The following is a 21,820-nucleotide window of genomic DNA, read 5'->3' as shown; positions in this document are numbered from 1 at the left end:
GGGGGTGTATTTTCTAAGCCGCATACTGTTGGGTAGTTGGAAATAGAAACACCACCTTTTTTTGGGGGGGGAATCTGAATTCCACACAACAAATAAATAGTAACTGTCTCTTTGTAGCTTGAAAAAAAGGAATCATAAAATACTATAAAAGGAACCTCTGTGAAATCAGACATTTACCAAAGAAGCAGACTATCACATCCCTTAAAAGTTGCACAAGAAATGCAACTGTTTCATTGGATTTCATACTGCATTATTATTTCATACTGCATTATTATTTCATACTCCATTATTCTCGCCCTTATGCTAGCACAGCAGCTCTTGCTCTGGTGGTCAGAGAATGCTGAATCCAGGGTAGAGCTTTCTTCCTTAGCTCTCTTTTCAACCACAAAAGTAGATTTATTTGTTTTTATTCTGAAAGCAAATTGGGAAACAGTTTACAAAAACTGACAAAGAAAACATTCAAATACTTTAAACTAGATTCATCTTTGGTTACTTATTTCAGTTCCAGTAAAACATACTGCTGCTGTAGTTCAGGAAAAAAAGTCAGACCAAGTAAAACATAAAAACCAATATTTGCCTTCTTTACACATCCATAAATATCTGCAGTATTAGAAAAATGTTTCATAAAGATTCTTTTCTGGCAGTGTTAAATTATACACAGGCTACAGACTTTTTTTCCTAAGATTTAATGACAAAGTTTAGCTATTTACAGACTGCAAATATTAAGACATAAAATTCCTTCATAAATATGAAAATAGATCTTGCAAAGATCTTTAAACCTTAATCAAATATTTGGCTGCCCCAAAAGTTATTTTTGCATAGAAATGTAGTGACATGCAGTATAAACAGCAGCATTAAGTGCAAAGAGGAATTATTCAAGTGTCTGTAGTTAAACTGGCAAGAAACACCAGTGTTCTTGGACAAGATACAGCAACCAAGAATAAACCTATCATACTCCTGTCTTCTGCTGGGGTAGCAATTTGTTACATACAATTATACACAGTCATCTTTCACCAATCAGTTACAAGTATTGCTGCTATTACGTGTTTAATAAATGTAACATAGAAAGATTGAGTGAATTAAAAACAGATTGGGGATCTTAGATGGGTCTGCAGGTCGCTTGTAAGAAAGCAAGATGCATCTGTCAGCAAATCAAAAACATGATAAAAGCAAAATTCACTATTGTATTTGTACAAAGCACTGCCAATGTCTTGCCACAATCTGTATTCATTACAGCTAATGGCCAACAGCTGCTCTGCAATACTGGCTCTAGACTGCATACCCAGAAGGCCATGGGGCCAGGGACTCTTACAGGTTGTAAAAGTGGACAGTATACATTAATTTTTAGCCACACAATGACCAAGGAATTGGCTTCTACCAAGCTCCTTCAAAAAGAACTCCATTACAGTGTGGGCTGGAGAAATGTCATGCTTTCTGTACCAGGATAAGAGACTAAAGCATTGCACTAGCATTCTGATAAGAATGCAGAGCAGCCATATAAAGGACCCTCTCCCCCAGCTCAAGAAAGAATACCACATCTGATAGGTTGTTTGCAGAAAAACTGCATGAAAGCAAAATCATAGATGCACTTTTAAAACATAGATGAAGCAAAATCAGAGAGGCCACTTGTTTAAATCTTCACAAAACAGTAAGAGTACAAGTCAAACATCTAAAGGCTACAGGGTTCTAGGAGCTCACACATCAACCACAGAAGTGTGGACTCCTTTCATGGCCTCTAAAGCAGACTCCAGTGCTCAGTTCTTTCAGTATCCATGCACTGATCAAGAGTAAATGCATCTTCCTTGGAGAAACAAAATGTTACTATATCCTAAGTGTGCAGTGAGGTGGTAACACATTTATTTTTCACTGTCTTAAAAAAAAATGCATGCAAAAAATAGCTGTGGGGAGTTCTCCGGAAGGAACTTGACATTGTTAAGGGCTCCTTTATAGATAAGCATAGATTGCAAAAAGACTTTTCTGCTGTCAAGGTTGCAACAAGCAACTCTTAGGCAAGATATTGTTACCTGTTTTTCAAATATTTCCATATCTGTGATCCCCAAGTTATTGCTTGCTACTTTTTGTGGACTTTCACTGTTTTTATTGTTCCTTTTTGAGGGGTTAATAAGAGAGGACATCTACACACATCAGGAAGCAGCACTGCTTTTTTATTTCTTCCCCACAGGGGAGTTCTCATTAGCCTATTATATTAAAATAAGGGACTAGAGTCAAGACTTGGGACCCCAATCCCTCTTATTCAGCACATACTAACTTCTCTCTACATTGAGCATTGTGCTGGACTTGATACTCAGAGAGAGATTAGTGAGGACTGGAAGTACTATTTCTGCAGCTACAGTCAGAGTCTAGTGAACAAGCATCCCTCTTCCAATGGAGGAATCTCAAGTGAGGTACTTGTAAGTTATACATAATGTAAATACAGACCAAGTTTCCATATGTGCACACATCTGTTCAGAGTGTGTGACTGACCTACATGGAGAGGCTGATTGAAGAGTTGCACAAAGAGCTGGACAGAGCTGGATTTTAAGAGAATGCTGCTGCGGAAGGGCTGGCTTACTTTTAAGAGCTCCCATGTCAAACACTTGGGTGGTTATACACTTAATTTCTTCTACAATATAGAATTGGAGATACTGAAGAGTTACAAACACACAGCTGTTCATCCTCTTTGTGCACTTCAAATTTACTGAATAGGCATTTGGTTGCACAGCACCTATTATTGCTTAAGGAAAATGGGATCGACCTCTTTCTTAAGGTGACCAAAGCAAGTAATAATTGGACAAGGAATGCTTGAAGTAGGAATCTGAGCTGTTTGCTTCCAGTATTTGAAACTGGATTGGAAGAGGTAGGAAATTTAGCTCCAGCACTGAAGTCTGACTTTCTTCAGTGGAACTTTGGGTTTCAAGCCAGCACTATGAACCTGTCATTACAACAGAGGTACAGGATGCTACCACCTTATCTATGTTGTCCCAGCATTGCCAATTTCCATCTTGTTATACTCAATAAGAGGTCCTTTATACCTGCACAGCAGCTCCCAAGAAGGGACACAAAAAGAGAGTTATAGATTTTTTTAAAGGATGCTGCCAAGTTTGGAAGAATTTCTTAAATGGGATCTAAGCTGTGTACACAGACAGAAAATGGCTTCTAAGTAGAGGCAAGCCTAGGATCCCATATTTATGGCCCTGCATTGATCCAGGCGTTCCATGGAGATATCGTTCTCCCCTTCCACCTGCAGTAGCTGCCTCCTGAGGTACAGTAAGGGATTATTATCTCTCACACACTGACATACATGCTCTCTCTCCAAATGGACTGGTCTGGTTGCTACACTTTGCTAGAGTATTCTGACATAGAAAATTAAAAAAGCAAAGAGTTGGGAGGAATATGCCACCATGGTATCATGGCTGAACTTTAAATGTCACATTTTGATTGCTCGCATACTGATGCTGGTGCATTTGAAGATGGCAGAGAAACAAGATTTGAGATGTCACTATCCACTGCCTCAAAAAGAGAGGCTTCTCTGCCAGACTGTGGGGAAGGGTTAACACTGAACAATAGTTTGGAAGACTCCGACCTAGTGGAAGGCATGTTCCTTTGAGTTTCATCTTCAACTTCCATATCTTCAGAGGAGATGCAGCTCATAAACATCTCTGAGGATCTATTTTCTGAATGGTCTAAATTATGTGCCAAGATACCATCTACATTCTGGGCAACTTGCCCCCTGGGCTTTCCGAGTTCTGCTTCCTTAGCAAAATTTACAGGGCAGTACCCATTTTCATCTTGGGGCTCCAGTCCATCAGAATAGTCCATCTCCTCCTCTTGCAGAGGAGGAGAAGGCAAGTCCTGCCTATGATGTTTGGCCTGAAAAGGAGGAATCTCAGACACTCCATACTGACTGCTGCTCAGTAGCTTCTGCCGCATTTCAGCCCCCAGCTGGCTGGGATCACATCTACCAATGGTTGAAGAGAGATCCCCAAATGTTCTATAATCTTTATGCACAAATTCAAGAGATCCTGGAAGTGATCTGCTCCGTCTTGCAGGAAGAAAAGAGGAGTCCAGCCAGTCAGTGTTAGAAGTCTGCCGGAATGGGGTCTGGTTCATCTTCAGACATCCTTCTGCCTCCGGCGAGTGCAAGTCAAATACAAGTGATATAACAGATTTGCTTGGCAAATCAAAAAATTTGACCTTCCCACCTTTCAAGTCTTCCCTAGAATTGAAAGGATTGACTTTCCGATTTGCCCCTTTGCTTGGTGTATAGTAGGGGTCCTGAACATTTATCTTGCAGCAAGGTTTGCGAGAGAATATGTCTGACTGACTGCGTGATAGCCAGATATTGCGCCGTGGACGGGGTGATTTAGGTGGAATCTTGTCATCCAGTGAACTTAGCCTTTTTAATCCTTGTCCCCTCTCTAGTAAACCTAAAATGGAGAGAAAAAGAAAATCAGACTTAAAGAATGTTGCTAGTGACAGGATTAGAATGATACAGAAAAAGATCACCAATGTACATATGACATTCTGTTCAGTCTTCCACAAAACCCCACACTTTGGAAATGTATGAACTCACATGGAATTCTGTATCAATTGAGATCCAAATATTTTTTATGCAACATAAGTAGGAAGTAAAGGTCTAGTATAGAATATTAGTACCAATAAATTGTGTTTACAGTAATCTAAGGATTGATATGATCTCTAACTCCTCATGTTCATCCAAAATCTTTTCTCTAAGTCAACATTTTACTGCTTTGAGCTGCATTCTGCATAGACCATTAGAGGGGAATGCAGTACCAATTGTTAAAGACTGAAGACAGAATAACAATCTTATCTCTATTATATGTGGACAAGTATTTTCAAAGGCCAATATAACAGGAGATACAGCCTTCCCATTGCTCACTGGAAGGACAGATCCTGAAGCTAAGGCTCCAATACTTTGGCCACCTCATGAGAAGAGAAGACTCCCTGGAAAAGACCCTGATGTTGGGAAAGATTGAATGCACAAGGAGAAGGGGACGACAGAGGACTAGATAGTTGGACAGTGTTCTTGAAGCTACCAACATGAGTTTGACCAAATTGTGGGAGGCAGTAGAAGACAGGAGTGCCTGGCGTGCTCTGGGCCATGGGGTCACAAAGAGTCGGACACGACTAAATGACTAAACAACAACAACAGCCTTCCCATTCTATTATTGTGCTCTGTGCACTAGCAGAATGTTCCCAAGAACAAGGGTTGAGGAGGACAGCCACCATTTCATGAGACTATAAGACAAATCCATGCTACTAAAGGCTGATGTTTTCAACGTGAGGTTTCCTTAAAGCAAAGACACCCCTGTGCTTTGGAAGGTGAAGGCAAACAATAATACCTCCCTCTGGAAGTGAAGAGGTTATATTCCACATCAGCTTTGAAACAGCACATTGTCCAGTGGAGAAACTATGACACACAGCAGTTGGGCTTGGGGGTAAAATCTGTTAAATACATGTAAATAATGCATCACTAAATAGAGCAACTGCAAATATTAAGGTCAAGTGGAAAGTACCGTGTTTCTCATATTTTAAGTCATCCCTACAAAATAAGCCATGGCAGGATTTTCCTGAGTTGAAGAAATATAAGACATACCCCAAAAATAAGCCGTAGTGGTGGGAGCAGGTCTGGATGGCGCCATGGAAGAGGAAGATGCCTGTAAGCGCCCGGAATCGGCTGCTGCTGCCCCTCCAAAATGTCCAGCAGCATGCACCGCGCCAAGCGCTGACCCGGCGGCGGGACGCAGCAAGAGCCGCAGCACGCGCTGCTCCGAGCCCCGACCCGGCGGCGAGACCCGGCAAGAGCCTCAGCGCGCGCCGCGTGGAGCCCCGACCCGGCGGGACCCAGCAGCGTGCCCCGCTGAAGCGCCGACAACGCGCGCAGCAGCCGCCAGTTCCGGGCGCCGAGCCGTGACAGGAAGAGGAGGGACGCAGCGGGACGCAGCTACAACGACAAAAAACACCCGGCCGAGCCTTCATTGGCCGCCGCGGCTGCCACTCGCTGGTCCCTCCTCTTCCTGTCGCGCGCGCTGCAGGTCCCGCCGGTCCCGCTGCTGGGTTGGCGCTTGGCGCTGGCGCTGCGGGACGCAGCAAGAGCCGCAGCGCGCGCTGCTCCGAGCCGGGATCCGGCAAGAGCCTCAGCGCGCGCCGCGTGAAGCCCCGACCCGGCGGGACCCAGCAGCGTGCCCTGCTGAAGCGCCGACAACGCGCCCAGCAGCGCAGCAGCTGCCAGTTCCGGGCGCCGGACAGGGGAGGTACCATACTGTAATTTTTTAAAAAAATAATAAGACACCCCCCGAAAATAAGCCATAGGCTTATTTTCTTGAGAAAAAAAGATTATAAGACATGACTTATAATATGAGAAACACGGTAGCTGTCCCAGCCATGTAACAGGTTCCTCTCAAAATTGAGAACAGATACCCAAATTTTGGCTGCAATTTCTCTAAGCACACCAGGGGGCAGTGTGATGCTTTACAAGAAGGTACAATCCAATCCTAACACCAATGCTTCCTATGTTTTATTATGTTAAACGTACATATTTCTGGGTACATTAAAGGATTTGCAATTAACCAGCACTGATACAAAAACCTTTTGAACAAATTTCAGGGTCCACATGTATCTCCCACATATGAAAGTGCTTCCTCATTTGTGCAATGCCAAGTGAATTTCTTCTCACATGTCTCCAGTGCCCTTAATATTGCAAAGAATGAAGAACCCAGTGTACTCTGGATCAAGCTGAACAGCTATTGCTGTTCAAATAAAGGCACTTTTCCGTACAGTCCTCAATCCTTATTGTGTGGGGTAATGACACCTATGGCCCAAAACAATGTATTCAGTCCCTAGATTCATTTCACTCGCAGTTTCCACAAACAAACTTGCAGCAGTAGTCTTCAAAGCTGCAATAATTCAAACTGATCTGATATAGTCTCTAGGAAATACTTTGCAGTAAGTCAGCCTCTGGTTAAAGGTCAGACATCCCAAGCCAACAAGGAAGAGCTTAATTTGGATGAAGTTCCTGGAATCCGTTTCAGAAGGGCACAGCAGACACCAGGAGCCTTGTTTGCTTCTAAAATTAGATATTTAAACTCCAAAAGTGCAAGCTACAGAAAAAGCTACTAACAGCTAGTAGTTACTTAAGTAACAGTTTCCTTTTGAGGTCTATATAGTTAGAATTTGGGTACCTATGGAGCTGGGCTTTAGAAAAAGTGAGAAATAAGAATAAAAAAGATGAACGATCCAAAGTTTACATCATATGCAAATAAAATGTTCCCTTTGAAAAATAAAATAAGAGTACTAATGTCAAGCAAAAAAGCGTTTGTGAGAACTGGTCTTCATCTGTCATAGCCTATGATGCATTAAAAAACGGGTGTTTCAGAAATGATATTAGGGAAAGTTTGTTCTCAAAGTGGCACCTGCTTTGATCCTGCAAGGATTAATTAAGACATCAAAGGATTATTTTACTCCACTAGTCAAGATGATCCTTAATGCAGAGCAATTCTAATTCATATTTACACATGGGGCGTGGCAGAGAGAAGACAAGACAACATCCTGGAGATCCACTTGCAGAGTGTCCATCACATCAACTGTCCTGCTACTGCCACTGAGAACAGAGCAGCTTCCTTTTCTCTCCCCAACTGACAGGGCTGGCACAGAGTTGCACCTTTTCCATGGGCCTGTCTGGGGAAAAGGGGCTTTGGCACACACCTTGTTTCCCCAGTGCAACATCAATATTCAATTTCATGATAATGTAGCTCAAGTCATGTTTTCTTATTTAGAAATAAAGGTATTATTTCTGGTTCACATTCTCCATCAAAAATTCAAGAAAGGAACCCTCATTATAATACAATTTTTGTTATTCTTGCTTAGTAATCAGAGCAGCTTTGTGCTCATTCCCCTTGATCCCTACCTTTGGAAACTGAGATGGGTTTTCGATCTGTGCTGTCCAGATTTAGGAGCTTTCTTTCTCTTTCAGCCTCCTCACTTTTCAAATTCCCTAGAATTTCCTCCAGTGTCTTGACAATGTCAGCAAATGAAGGACGTAATTTTGGGTCCATCTATTAACAAAATATGTGACAAGATACAAAAGAGCTTAGTTATGAAGAAAAATCTGTACACATAGCACTATGTTACAAAAACATGATTTTCTTGGTTTTTTACAAATTTTACATGATTTTCTTGGTTTTTTCTCACAGGCATCATCTTTAACACATGTATACCTACAGGTATATTGTTATGTTACATGGAAGAAAGATTAACTGATGTTTCATTTTGACAAAGTCATACATCTAAAGCAATGTAGAGCAGAGGAACTATAACTTTTAAAATATCCTCTTTGCTTTAAAATATCCTATTTGCATTCCAGAAATCTAACATTAGATTGTAGAGATGCCCTCTCCTCCAAGTCCCTCATGAACCATTTATCAAAGTTACCAGAGGCCTCAGTGTACTGATGTTTGTTTTAGGAAATATGCTCATTCCATTCTTTTCCTTTAAATAATCAGCACCGTTGATTATTGTCTCACAAACAGGGAGGCTTTTGAATCAATTAAATATACTCACATTGCAGCAGTTGAAGGCCAACTGGAGGAAGTTAGGGGGACAATCTCCCACCATGTGCTGGAAAGCATCATAATCCAACCCAAAATTCTGCAAGTAGAGGTGGAAAAAGAAAAGGAAGGTAAAAGTTAACAATTGAGGCACAAGAGAGGAATGGGGAGGAAATGAGGAAATCATGAAGACAGTGTTACAAGGCAAAGCATGAAAGGGAATTAGAGATAATAATTCTCTACTTAAGCAATACAATGAATTACATATATAGGTTATTCCCCATACAAGCAACACACCAAATCACATCTATTAGTGTTCTAACAAAAACACAAGGTTCCTATGTAGATATGAGCAATGGCAAGGGGAAAGGGTAATTTATTCTTGTCTCAGTTTGTGCCTTGATCTTGTATGGACACTGAGGTACACCTACTATCTCCTAAACATTCTGCCATATGAGGTGAACTTACTTGAAGCACAGTTCATATAACCTGACATTCCTAACTGTACAATGTTTAGCCATCTACAGCTTAAAATGCATAAACTCCATAACGTATCTGTGATGAAGTAAGAAAACGTTCAACTTGCATCATAATCCATCTAGTTTTGCAATAACTTTGGCATGGACTACTTTAAGAGTTGGTGATTTCATAAGTTCTCTCCAAGGAGAGATGACTGCCTTAAAATCCCCCCTTCTCTTGCAAGGAGAAGACATTTTCTACATTTTCAGTTTGAGAACATTTCATAGGAAGCTGTCTTATGCCAGGTCAGGCTACTTGCAATTTGGCCAAGCATCATCTACTTCAGCTAGCAGTAATTCTCAAGTGTCTCCTGTAGAGGTCTATCACATCAGTGCCTACCTAGTCTTTTTAAATGGAGATGCCTGGGGTTGAATCTGGAACTTTCTGCATAGGTAGGATAGGACATGACAGCTTCCCTCTTACCCTGCTCTCCTGTGAAAAGGCAGAAGTGCATCTGAGGTAGTGAGGCAACTCACCGATACCAAAATGTAGTTCTAATTTAGAAGAGAAGGATTCCTATGCAGATAGTCCTCTTTCAGTGAATAAGGTACCATCAATAACCTGCTTTGGGTTATACCAGTCAGATATTATAGAAGCTCATGGCTAACTGCTGATGTAACATTCACCTGCAAAGTATAATTATGTGCTTTAAATGGGGAAGGAGTGGAGAGAAGGGGTTAGTGCCAGTCTCTGCATGCAACTGTAGCAGAGGATGAATGCTTTATTAGAAGACTTATACAGTGGTCATTCATCATGTGTTCAGCAACTCTGCGAACATTAATAATCCAGCAAAATTCTTTAGGATTCTTCCCTTTCCAGTCCTTGTTAATGCACTCTGCTTACCTCTGTGCGAGGGAGATAGTCTGGATCTGCCTGGATCCTTGCTATAATCTCACAAAGAATGATGCCATACGAGAATACATCCGCCTGAGGAGGGGTGGAGGGGGAGAAAGAAAACATGACCACAACTGTATTACAGGCACTCCTGTGCTGCCTGATCTAGTAGGGTCTCCCTTCCCCATTCATATGACAAAAGTGTCCTCTATGGTGTTCACGTTTTTTACTTTCCAACATTTGCCAGTTCTAGGTCAAGCAATTAAAACCTAGGCCTGCAGACTGGCAGTCTCACTTCCTTCTCCTAAGGGATAATGCATAAAAGCACATTCATTGAACAGGTATCTTAGGACCCAGAGATGTACCTGTAAACAGGGCTCAATGTGGACTTTTCAACTTTGAGGTGATCTCCACTTCCCCATCTCTGCTGCTCAACGCATGTGTGCAAGCCCCCAAATCAAGGTCCAATTGCCTGTTCCCCTTCCCCTTCCATGCTTCAGGTGGGCTGCCCAATTTGTATTGTTATATGATCAAGTGTGTGTTTACTACACTTTTTTTAATGGCTAGCCTTTATTCACTTTTAAAACTGCTCTGAGAAGACATGACTGTGGTTGCGGCCAGCTAATCAGTACTGTGCAAAACTGGCTTCTGTTGCAAACCAGAAGAACATATTTAAGCTCAGTCTGGCAGAGCCTGGACAAAAATGTGATGTGCTAAAAATAATGTACATCTAATGTACATGTATCCCACTGCCCACTCCGAACAAGGAAAATCAGAAAATGTTGCAGTATTAACTGGGAGAGAGAGCTCATCAAAACAGTTACCAAATGTATTTAGAGCTATAAAAATACTGGTACTACTCACAGGAAAGAGAAAGTACATAGCATATTGCTGTGCAATATTAAAAACAAAACAGCATGTGTATGACTAGAGGAAACAACTTCCCCTATAGCATATCATACCTATCATATGAGATAATTCAGCTAGGTACCTGCAGGCACAGGGTTTCATATGATTTATGCTGTGCTGCTTTTTACTTGCTTATCTGGAAGCATTTATTGTCATAATAAAACTGTCAAGGTTGAGAAACCCATTTTTTGCTACTCTGAAAATTAAGAAAAACAGAAACCTTGGATATTTATTCCACTTAATGAAATAAAAAGTGCTGTCATTCCATTCAAATGAGATCTATAGTAATCCACAGAACTCTGAAATCATGTTCAGGAAGGAGCAGAATTTTCCAAGTAGGACCCATTCAGCTAAACTTATTAATTACTATCATGTTAGAACAGCTTTAAAGCTACAGGTGCTCACAAATTCCCCACCCCCACCTATGCCAGGCAACCAGCATCCCAATATCTATTAACTGATGTATAATTAAAGAAGACCAACCTTTTCATTATATGGCTCATCTCTCAGCACTTCAGGTGCCATCCAGTAAGGAGAGCCCACCACTGGCAGTTTCTCACTTTAAACATTTGAAGAGAGAGGTGGTTAGAAGCTGGCAAATTAAGCATTTCTTTGCAACTCCTTTCACTTTCAGCATGGGAACAAGTACAAGCTGTTCTCTTGCCATTCATATTAATTCTATTTGTCTGGACAACAGAAGGTGATGGAGAGAGCAGAGGTGAAGTGTGAAGTGCCCAGAGTGCCACTGCAAGCCAAAAGAGCTTCTGTCCTTTCTCCTGAAAGGCCTCTTCATAGTTCTAGGCTCTTTAGAGCAAGTCTTCAGATATCATTAACAGGCAACAGTTGACACTTCAGAACACCATTCAGTAGCAGATAACCCTTATCTTGAACAAAATATCCCATGACAAATCAGACTATTCAGAAGTTTATCCCTAGACAATTCAGAAAAGCATTCTACTTAGGAAGCATAATAGGAAGCTTCCTGGAAATTGAAATAATTCATTTCCATATTTATAGAGCAGCTGCGTCGAGTCAGTACATTTTTTAGTTTAATTTTGTTTCACCCAAACTGTTCTAGTTACAGGTAGGTAGCCGTGTTGGTCTGCCGTAGTTAAAACAAAATAAAAATAAAAAAATCTTTCCAGTAACACCTTAAAGACCAACTAAGTTTGGTATCTGAAGAAATGTGCATGCACATGAAAGCTTATACCAATGACAAACTTAGTTGGTCTCTAAGGTGCTACTGGAAGGAATTTTTTAATTTTCTTCTAGTTCAGTTCATTAATGGATCACTTATCCAATGGGAAGAATATGACAATACTGATTTGCATAACTGCTTGAACCATGTTCAGGGTCAACATAGTCACTAAAATAGTAATTTTACAGAACCCCACTCATTAGTATTCATGGTACTTTACACAGCAGTTAAACCATTTGGATATCTTTTTAAAAAATATATGAAAAACAGGAAGGCAAGGAGAAGGCTTTCTAAGTGGCGTGATGATATCTGAAAGAACTGTATGAAACTTTCAAGAACTGATTTTAGTGTGAGAACTCAAATGTGAATCGTGTGAAGAAAGATATACTTGAGCATGTGCAAAGTATTTATATTCCTCACTGAGCAAACATACACTGCTGCAAACACTGAGGATCAAAAGGTGCATGTCAAGGTGAGCACCAACATCTATCTTTTTTAGGAGATGACCTCATTTAGCCACTATGCAAACTCATGGTAAAAACTCCCATAGCAACTTCAGTCTTAGTCTATTGCAGCTAAAACAAAGAGTCTGAAAGCACCTTAAAGTCTAACCAATTTATTATGGCATAAGCTTTCATGGTCTGGAGTCCATTTCATAAGTTGCTGTTGGGACTGTTATCCTCACTTGACAGATACATATAAACACTGGGGCATACAAGAGAGAAAATATAAATAGGTGGGCTAAAAAAAGCCAATAATTTCAAATAGGTGGAATACAGTCTTGTTCTTCTTCAGCTTTGGTTTTGCAGGTTTCTGCTGATCTGAAAGCTGCCATTCTCTATTAGAAGAATGTCAAAGGGAAATCTAGCATGAAATAGAAGAACTAGAACTAATAACCATATTTGATTTTGTTTGCCTTGTTTGGCAAGTTTAATTCTGTTTGAATATACAAAATGGTTCTCTCTCCCACTACAGGTATTAGCGATGAGAAGTTGATTCTGTTAAATAACTCATAACCAATACCTGCTGCTGTGAATGGTCACTACTTGTTTGACAGATTAAAATATTTACTGAATTTTCAGACTGTACCTTTAAATTTCTTTGCCATTTTATTCCCACGGCTGAGGATTTCCCCCATAGTTTATGTTTGCAGTAATATTCCTCATTTTGATTCATGCTGACAATGCTACTTACCTGAATTCGGGGATTTTCTCTGCTAAGCCAAAGTCACCAACTATAGCAGAATATCCATTCTCATCAAGCTTTATCAAACAGTTCTGAATGAAAAGAAGAGGGGAATTAGTGTGGTCCACATTTGAATCCCACCATTAAAAACTTAAAAATAGGAAGCAATACGTGTGTGTGTGTGTGTGTGTGTGTTATATAGTATCCCACCCTTCATCAGAAGTAATCTCGAGATAGCTCACAAAATTAAATATACAATCAACTAACAAACCATTAATCATAGTAACTAATCCATCTGTCAAGTATTACAAGGAACACCTCTCATTGTAATGTAGGCACATGCACCACAAATTTAAGAGGCCTGGCAAAAGAGGAAAGTCATTAGCTGGTGCATAAATATAGACAAGTATGCACCAGGTGAAGCTCTGAGGGGAGTGAATGTACCTCAACTGGGGTGCTCTTGCCAAGACCCTCTGGTGAGTCATTTTGTGACTTCAGTCAGCCATAGCACTGCCAGAAGAGCCTACAACCTCAAAGCCTGGCCAGAACAATATGATGTGTTTCTTCAGATAATCAGGCCTCTATTGTGCCATTTAGGGCTTTGTGTGCCAGTGCGTGTATTTGAAGACTAGTTATACAGTCTTAGGCAAATATACCTACTAAAACTCTGGCTTCTGCAATCTCCAGATATGACTGATCTGAAGATCAGCCAAAGCTACTGCTCCTTTTTTAGCAATCTGTTCAAGTTTACTATACAGTTTGACTGGGAAAAAGAATGTCCACCCCAATTCTAAATATGCAACAGTTACCTGAATAATTACCCAATAGCACAGGAACATTTGGGAGGCTAGAGAAACTAGTAGTGTAATTCTATGCTTGCTGAGTCAGAAGGCTTACTCCCAGCTAAGTATGTATTGGATTGCAGCCTAAGGCTCTACTCCTAAACATGCTTATGAGGGAGCAATCCCCCTTGAACACAGTAGGAATTCTCAACAAGTGTACGACTGCACCATAAGGCTGGAAATTCTATTTACATTTGGGAGCAAATCATACTGAACCCAGCAAGACTTCTGAGCTAACACATACCAGTATAGGAATGAGTTGCAAACAGAACAAGGAACAAATATGATATATTGGGCACTTGTGCTGTTTGATATCTTTAAGTGAAATCACTTTGCTAGATTCAGTTCATGGATTATTACTATGAATTATAATTTCTAGGTTTACACTGCATTTAGGCTGTAGTTTAAGCACAGTATTAATTTCAATTTTTTTGCCTTTTGCTGATTTTAATATCTCAGGTAGAACATTAATTTGATATTTCCATTCAGAACATTTTTTGGGATTTTGCTTTTTAAAATAGATCACTACATACATTTAATCTATTTTAAAATTAAAAAATAACTTGCTTGCAATGTCTGCAAGCCACTGTCAAGTCTCACTTAGCCAAAATCTTGTAGGTAAACTAGGACTGTGAACTGTAGTCTTTACTGGATTTGGAGACCAATGGCCACATCATTACAATGATACTTAACTGTCAAAGACAAGGAGCAGATGGGGAAATTAAGCATTCTGGTCTGTGTACTGTTCTCTCTAATGTACTGATGCCTCTGGCACTGGCAATTGTTAGCCTTTCATTGAAGTATATGAAAGTATAGTAAAGTTCTGTTCTTAGTTTTGTACAGTTTAATTTCTTGCACAACTGCATTGCCCACTGTAACACACACATCCATGTTAACAGCAGGCAGCAGTGACTTTATGGACTTTTCTTGAGTTGTAAACTGCAAAATCAGCAAATAAATTCAGGTACTTGCCTGCTCATAAAAAGAGCAGATGGGAAAGGAGAGGGGGAGGAAGGGAGAGGGTAGACACATCAGGCTCAGGTCTTCATTGTACTTCTCTAATGGACACACATAGATTCCTGTTTGATGCCTAGGTCCCAATTAATATTTATTTTATTTTAACCTGGATCAGTTATAGCACCCACAGTTCACTTTGAGATTTGAAAAATTGCACAAGGTCAACTGAATCAGGCCAACCCAACACACACTAAAGCTTCTCAATTATGGCCTTTGTTATCTCTCGTCAAAGAATGCATTCATTCAGCTTGCTTGTGGTAAACTATTTGTTCACTGCAAAATGCAGCTAAATCCTAGAGGGATAACATTAATCATACAGCAATGTTAAAACCACGATGAAAATTCAGCAGTTGGTGTAGAAGTAACCATATGCTGGGCAGCAGCCATTTGATAATGCTAGGGTTCATTTTGGGTGCTTCATATGGCAAGTAATTTTTCTACCTACTTAAGAAGCTTTTAGTATAATACAATGAAATCAAGCTTTCTCTTACAGTTTATGAACTTTCAAACTATATGCCCTGAATACAGAGTTGTATTTCTCCAAAAAAAAAAATGTTGCTGATCAGTGAGTGGTTGCTATTCATTTGCTTTCCTGCATTAGCCTTCAATATTTTTTCCTTAAATGTAAACAATGCATGGGAGGCACATCTTATTGTCCAAACTTTTACAAGTATTCCAGTAAGAATAACTGCTTTGAATTTGTTTGACCATAACTTCATGTCAAACTCTGCTTGAGATAATACCCTTTTCAATCATTATGGCACCCACCCACAGTTTGTCTCCTAATCTCATTCCTATTCATTATCTCCCTCAAAACTTCCCTTTTCCTGTTCTCTCTGAAATTGCTGCCCCTTCACTCCAATAACTATACCTTACTGTAACCAAGTCAAAGTGTCTGTAATTGAAAACACCATGTTCTTCTCTGCCTCCATTTCCCTCCCACTTCCTCTGTTTTTCATGTGTTTATTTTAGAATGCTATTTGTAAAGCATCGTGTTTTACCTGAACCAATGGATTCAAATTACAAGAAATGAGATTCCAACTAAACACCAGGAAGAACTTTCTGACAGTAATAGCTGTTCAACAGTGGAAAGGGACTACATTGGAAGGTGGTGGACTCTCCTTCATTGGAAATGTTTACATCTACCTGTCAGCTATTCTTCAGCTGGAATTCCTGCATTTGCAGGACTAGGTGATCCTTTGGGTCTCTTTCAACTCTACAGTTCTATGATTTTATGTGTACAAATGTAGTCCCATATAGATTTTTTTAAAACCACTTTAAGCCATATTAATTGTGCTTTATTTAGTTTCTTCTCTAATCCAATTTCATTTCAAATACTAATATGTATTGAGACACCGAATTTACATGGGCAATCTGCTGAATCAGATTACACTACAAGGACATCATAAAATTACTGTATTCCAGAAAACCCACATCACTGATTAGCCAAGCTGTGCTCTACAAGGCAACTGTGGGCACTTATTATAGATACGTCCCTGGATTGAGCATTACAGAAGGTCTGTGGGAAACTGTTTCATTATATTAATTTTGATAAAGAGAAGGCAATCAGACTGGGAACCAATGGTTACATTTAGTTGAAATACTTACTGTCACTATACTATCCCTGAAAATAAGTATTTAGAATGAATTTAATCATGACAATCGGGAGTGTTCTTGGTTACTGAGGAGTGACAGTGTTGCAACAGGTTTTGGATGGAATTGTATTCCCCTTTGCCTGTTTTCAGGCAAAATTCAAAGTCATTGTCTAAAAACCCTATATGTTTCAGTACAGGATATTTAAAGGACTGCCATCTGCCCTACTTTAATCTTGCCCATCCACTGAGGTCAATGAGAGAGGCGCTTTTTGTATGTCCAATAACTCATCACCATCTGAAACATGGTGGGTGGGACTAGCACTGCTCTGTTTATCTAGCCCAGTACCCTCTACCGTCTACCCTGACTGATCTCGCACAGAGGCTTCTCACAGGCTGGTGGTTCCAAGGATTGAACATGGAATATTCTGTATGCAAATATTGCACTCCACCACTGAGCTACGGCCCCTCATTATGCAGATTCAAATTCTGTGGAATGTATTGATACACTGCATGTATAAAAAAAGTCCAACAATACATGATCAAATCTCTCTGTGGAGACTTCCCCAGAGATACAATTCTGGAAGTTTATACAACCTGAGTTATGCCTTAGGCTGAAATCTTCACTTAAAGAAGCTGAAACTGAACTCCAAAGAGTTAACAAATGTTTATACATAAACAGATGTGAGGTAACATAAAGCTCCTTTTGTGTGTTGAGAGAGCTTAACATCTGCTTTGCACAGTGTAATCCTGCTAAGGAAGTTCAACATTTATTTTCTTTTCACATAAGAAAAAGAGATCCACTAGCAATAGCTTGTTCAGGCCCAATGCAGTTTCCATTAATTTCTTTGTGCTACGGAAAGCAAAGAAGGATTGCTTTATATTCAGGCATGTTACCACAGTTTCCTTCACATTAGCTAAAATGCCAAACAGCCAAATGGGACAATATTAACTGCTACTTGTTCTGTCATCATCACTGCCAATGATGGATGAGGAGAGTAAAGGCAAACGTATAATCCCTCAGTTTCAAACCACATCTTTCTAATGAAATGTATCACAGCCCTTACTATGAAGTATGAAAGTGAACAGGCACAGTGCTAATACACAACAATATATTCCTGGTTACATACGTTTTACAATATTGCTAAAGAAATCCATTTCTGCTAAATGCTAAATGAAGTCATTTAAGAGAAGCAATTTATGCTGAAAAGTGTGATATAAACTCTCTCTCTCTCTCTCTCTCTCTCTCTCTCTCTATATATATATAGTGTGTGTGTGTAAACAAGAGAGAGTTCACACAATTTTGCACTGTAAAAATTTGTCTCAGACAATCAGATTTATATAAAAACATAAACAGGTAAGAAATGCATCCTCACAATAACTCATTGTCTTCTGCTTCTCATCCTCTTTCATTATTGCTTTCTGGCAACTTGAAGGTTTTACAAGGAAATTATCTAAATCCAAATTTAATTACCTCATTTGATTTTGAAGTTCACTAGCTTAAATAGCAATTCCATAAATCAAAGGAAGGTAGGGAAAAGGCTAGCATAAAAAATATGCTGAGTAGATTTATTACCACTTAAGTAACATTGGTATTTCTATTTTAGGATTTTTAATTTTAGGATTATGGAGCTTTTGTACTACTCTGGCTTGTCAATCTTGAAAACTTTTCAAGAAGCATAATGGCAACATGGAAATCTACTCCACATTCTCCATAGTGTTCTCAATATATTTTGCATTTAGACCGAGGTGCAGGGAAGAACCTTTGTTCGTTAGTCTGATAAGGATCCCAAAAAGGTCCACAAGGACATTTTTCTCAAAAAAAACCCTGAGCTGTCCATCTCTCTTTGTAAGCTTCATGCATGTGCATCTGGTTGGAAAGCATATGAGTAAAAATGCTACTACAGTATTTTTCAAATGAGGAAAAGAACTGGATCCTCAGCCCAGAGCTTCTGCACTTCACAGAATGCCTCCCTGGCTGTGTTTAAAAGCAAAGAAGAAATGGTGAGAAATGCAAAATATTTTAGCTGTTCTACAACCATTAGGGGCTTTGCTGGGCTTAAATATAAAACCTCTTGGGATCCTACCTGCAAAACACAAACATATCAGATAGATATTGGGGAAGGAGGTTTGCAGTGCAATCCTAACCACGCCTACCCAGAAGAAAATCCTATTGAATTAAATGGGGCTTTCTGCCAGGGAATAGAACTGCTAATACATTTGCAAAGCTAAGCAGGCCTGCTTTGGTTTCAAAGTGGATGGGGGATTGCAAGGTGAGATTCCTACCTCTCAGAGGGTTGGACTAGATGGCCCATGGGGTCCCTTCTAAATCTACAGTTCTATGATTCTACCCCATACCTGTGATGTCAGGTATGCAACAGGTAGAGATTTGGAGACTTAAAGTGTGCTCCCAGTTGTTCCTTGGCAAGCGAGGACTGGTGCTGCTGAAAGCACCAATTACTTTGTATTCTCAGCTTGAATTCAAGCTGGTGATTCAAATGATCTTAATCTACTGGCATGGCTCGAGCCAGGGTGACATTGGAAAATAATTACTTTGCGTCATCTGATGTCATGTTGAAGTCAGGTAATTTGAGTGCACAGCTCCGCCCAGCTGTCAAATTGGTCTGCAGGGGATGGGGGAGCTTCCAAAATGGCCCACTGGCTGCCAAACGTTCCCTGCTCCCGATTTAAAGGGTTAAAAAAGATTGCACATACGAGTACATTATACCGTTGTAATTCTAACTATCTATAAAGGTAGATATCATCATAGTACAAATGGGGAGAGGGGTCGATATTGAGAGGGTGTGGCTTTTTAAAGACCACCTAGTGAGTTCAGGGCTGATTCAAACAGGAGAATTCATTGATTCAAACAGAATTCATCTCAATCACTTAAACAGCAAGATAGAGTGAAACCACAGACAACACTAACAGGAATTATGATTTGCTCACCAATATTGTAACACCAAACAATTTTACACTATTAAGTGGTATCAATGCAGCCCAAGTGCTATTGTACTAAAGCTTCTCATCTTAGTGTTTCAGGCATGACCTAATTACTTTCAAGGCTCACACAACTCTTCAGCCATAAGTATACCACCTGTTAATATTTGCCTTCCATTTGAATTAATTTCAAAAAGACCACAGTTCAGTTACAAAAATCAGTATACTGAAGTCTGGAAATACTCCTATAAACAGAAGAGGTGGCATTTGGGATGCTTTGCTTCTCAAGAACAGAGACAGTAACTCTTTATTCCATTCTGTCCCATCTCCCCAGAGTTGGCAGACTATTAAAGTGCATCCCAGCTGGTCATTTGCAGTTTTGGCATGAGAACCTTCATAGTAACTCTGCATTTTACCTATGGCACATTTAAAAAATCACTATCACTTTTTTTTAATCATTAGTGGTTTATAATAGTGTTGTTTATGAATTAGTGCCAAAACAACAGATAATCGTCAAGGTGATAAATTTCTGATTGCTTTCCTCACCAGTTTGCAATTACAATGTGACATTTATAAGGAAAGAAATTATTTTCATATTACTAGCTACAATGTTAAATAGTCGTAATGACAAGGCATCTTGAAAAGCAAAGTTTATGCAATTATTTGTAGCATAATTGCTGTTTTATCCATCAGTTAAACAGTTTCTGGAGTAAAACTACTACCAGCTCAGTGTTGCTCTGTAGCAGTTTAGGTCACCTGTAGAACAATGTTGAATGTATCTGAAGTTATGGGGAACATATACAGCAATAAGCCTTTAGGAAAGTAGGGTGGGACACAGAGCCAATCTGTATGCCTGCATCTTTTTGTAGTTTTATATTATAAAATGTGTAGCAGCTGGATCTCTAGGCTTTGGGAACTAGAAGTCTGAATAACTTGCTGTGAACAAATTAAAGAAGTTGTGCAACCACCTTCCCAGGAACATAATCCTAACTCATTTATTTGTGACCTCTACTTCAGGTTAGTTTCTTCTCAGACATCTACACAACGTGAGTTGTTCTGGGAAAGTTTAATCCACTAAACTATGTTTTCAGTGTTTTCTTGCAATCTTTAAAGTGACATTTTACATAACAGTTTTACAGTTTGAGGCACTGAGTGGGGCTGGAGAAAAATAAAACTACGCAAGATTGTTTGTCGTCCGTTAAGTAATACACATCTACAGGGCCGTCTCAAGCGTGTCGCGCTCCCTGGCGCCGTGATCTCTCCGGCGCCCCCGCTCCACCCCGTTTCTTGGCGTGGCTGGTGGGCGGGCGCAGGGCGCAGCGCGGCTTTGCCGCACTGCGCCCCCGCGCCACCCAGCCTACACCTAGAGCCGGCCCTGCACATTTATTGCCAAATGTTTTCATTTGATAGGGACGCATGGTACCTTGGATGTCAGATCCCGATGGAAAATGCCTTTATAGTGAAGGTAAGTGAGTCCCAGAGCAATGTCCAGTGCCAGCTTCACCCTTACTGTCCAGGGCAGATGTTGATTACCATCCAACAGCTGTTCTAGGTTACCACAGTTGATATACTGAAAATATTAAAAAAACCAATTAAAAAGAAAAGAAAAGAACCACAGTTAAACTGTCTGTACTTCAAAGTACAGACAGGTGAGGAATTTCTTCTTGGATTTAGTGGGGCAAATGTTAAGTTCCTCCAACTGTACTAATGATATACCGTACTAACTCAAACCAAACAATCATAAAAGTAAACAATCTATAAACTTTAAGATCAGTAGGTGAATGCATCCCCAATAACTCCTGGACCTCCTCCTTGTTGGCATTCATCTATCTCGAGAGACAATGGAGTGTGCGTCCAGGGGTGAAGTCAAACTGCTGTGTTAGCAGCACTGAAATAATTTCCCAGTGTGTATGGAGGTCCTGAGCTGCCCAGATGGACAAGGCCTCTTGGCCTCACTGATGTGGTCCATAGGAAAGCAGAGCAATATGTTTGGCACAAGCTATACTGCCTGAGTTGCTGGTAGGAGGCATACAAGGTGCCATCCAACAGTCTTAGGGACCCCACTCAGGATATGTTTAGAAACCACCTTCTTGACCCCTTTTTCATGAATGCACAAGAAGCTGTCAAGGCTGAGTCAGACCTTTGGTCCATCTAGATCAGGGGTCCCCAGACTACAGCCCGCGGGTCAGATGCGGCCCAATTGGCCTCCCAATCCGG

General features: G+C 40.2%; 1 protein-coding gene across 4 annotated transcripts in view; it reads right to left on the bottom strand.

Annotated features, from left to right (window-relative positions):
- Positions 1-391: 391 nt before the first annotated feature.
- Positions 392-21,820, bottom strand: part of TESK2 (testis associated actin remodelling kinase 2) — a 56,205-nt gene continuing 34,776 nt past the window's right edge. For 3 of the 4 annotated variants that reach the window (XM_035121268.3, XM_035121266.3, XM_035121267.3), the window contains exons 5-11: positions 21,027-21,173; positions 13,222-13,304; positions 11,313-11,388; positions 9,930-10,013; positions 8,581-8,667; positions 7,928-8,075; positions 392-4,427 (exon numbers count right to left, since the gene is read on the bottom strand). In XM_035121268.3, coding sequence (XP_034977159.3) covers positions 3,421-4,427; positions 7,928-8,075; positions 8,581-8,667; positions 9,930-10,013; positions 11,313-11,388; positions 13,222-13,304; positions 21,027-21,173 — 1,632 coding nt within the window. In that variant the 3' untranslated portion in view covers positions 392-3,420. The remainder of the gene's footprint in view (positions 4,428-7,927; positions 8,076-8,580; positions 8,668-9,929; positions 10,014-11,312; positions 11,389-13,221; positions 13,305-21,026; positions 21,174-21,820) is intronic. The other variant, XM_088673256.1, reaches the window with a different exon arrangement.

The sequence above is a fragment of the Zootoca vivipara genome, chromosome 7 (genome assembly GCF_965207765.1).
Source record: "Zootoca vivipara chromosome 7, rZooViv2.hap1.1, whole genome shotgun sequence".
Taxonomy (NCBI): Eukaryota; Metazoa; Chordata; class Lepidosauria; order Squamata; family Lacertidae; genus Zootoca; species Zootoca vivipara.
The sequence above is the reverse complement of the archived record's forward strand: the minus strand, read 5'-3'. Positions and strand labels throughout refer to the sequence as shown.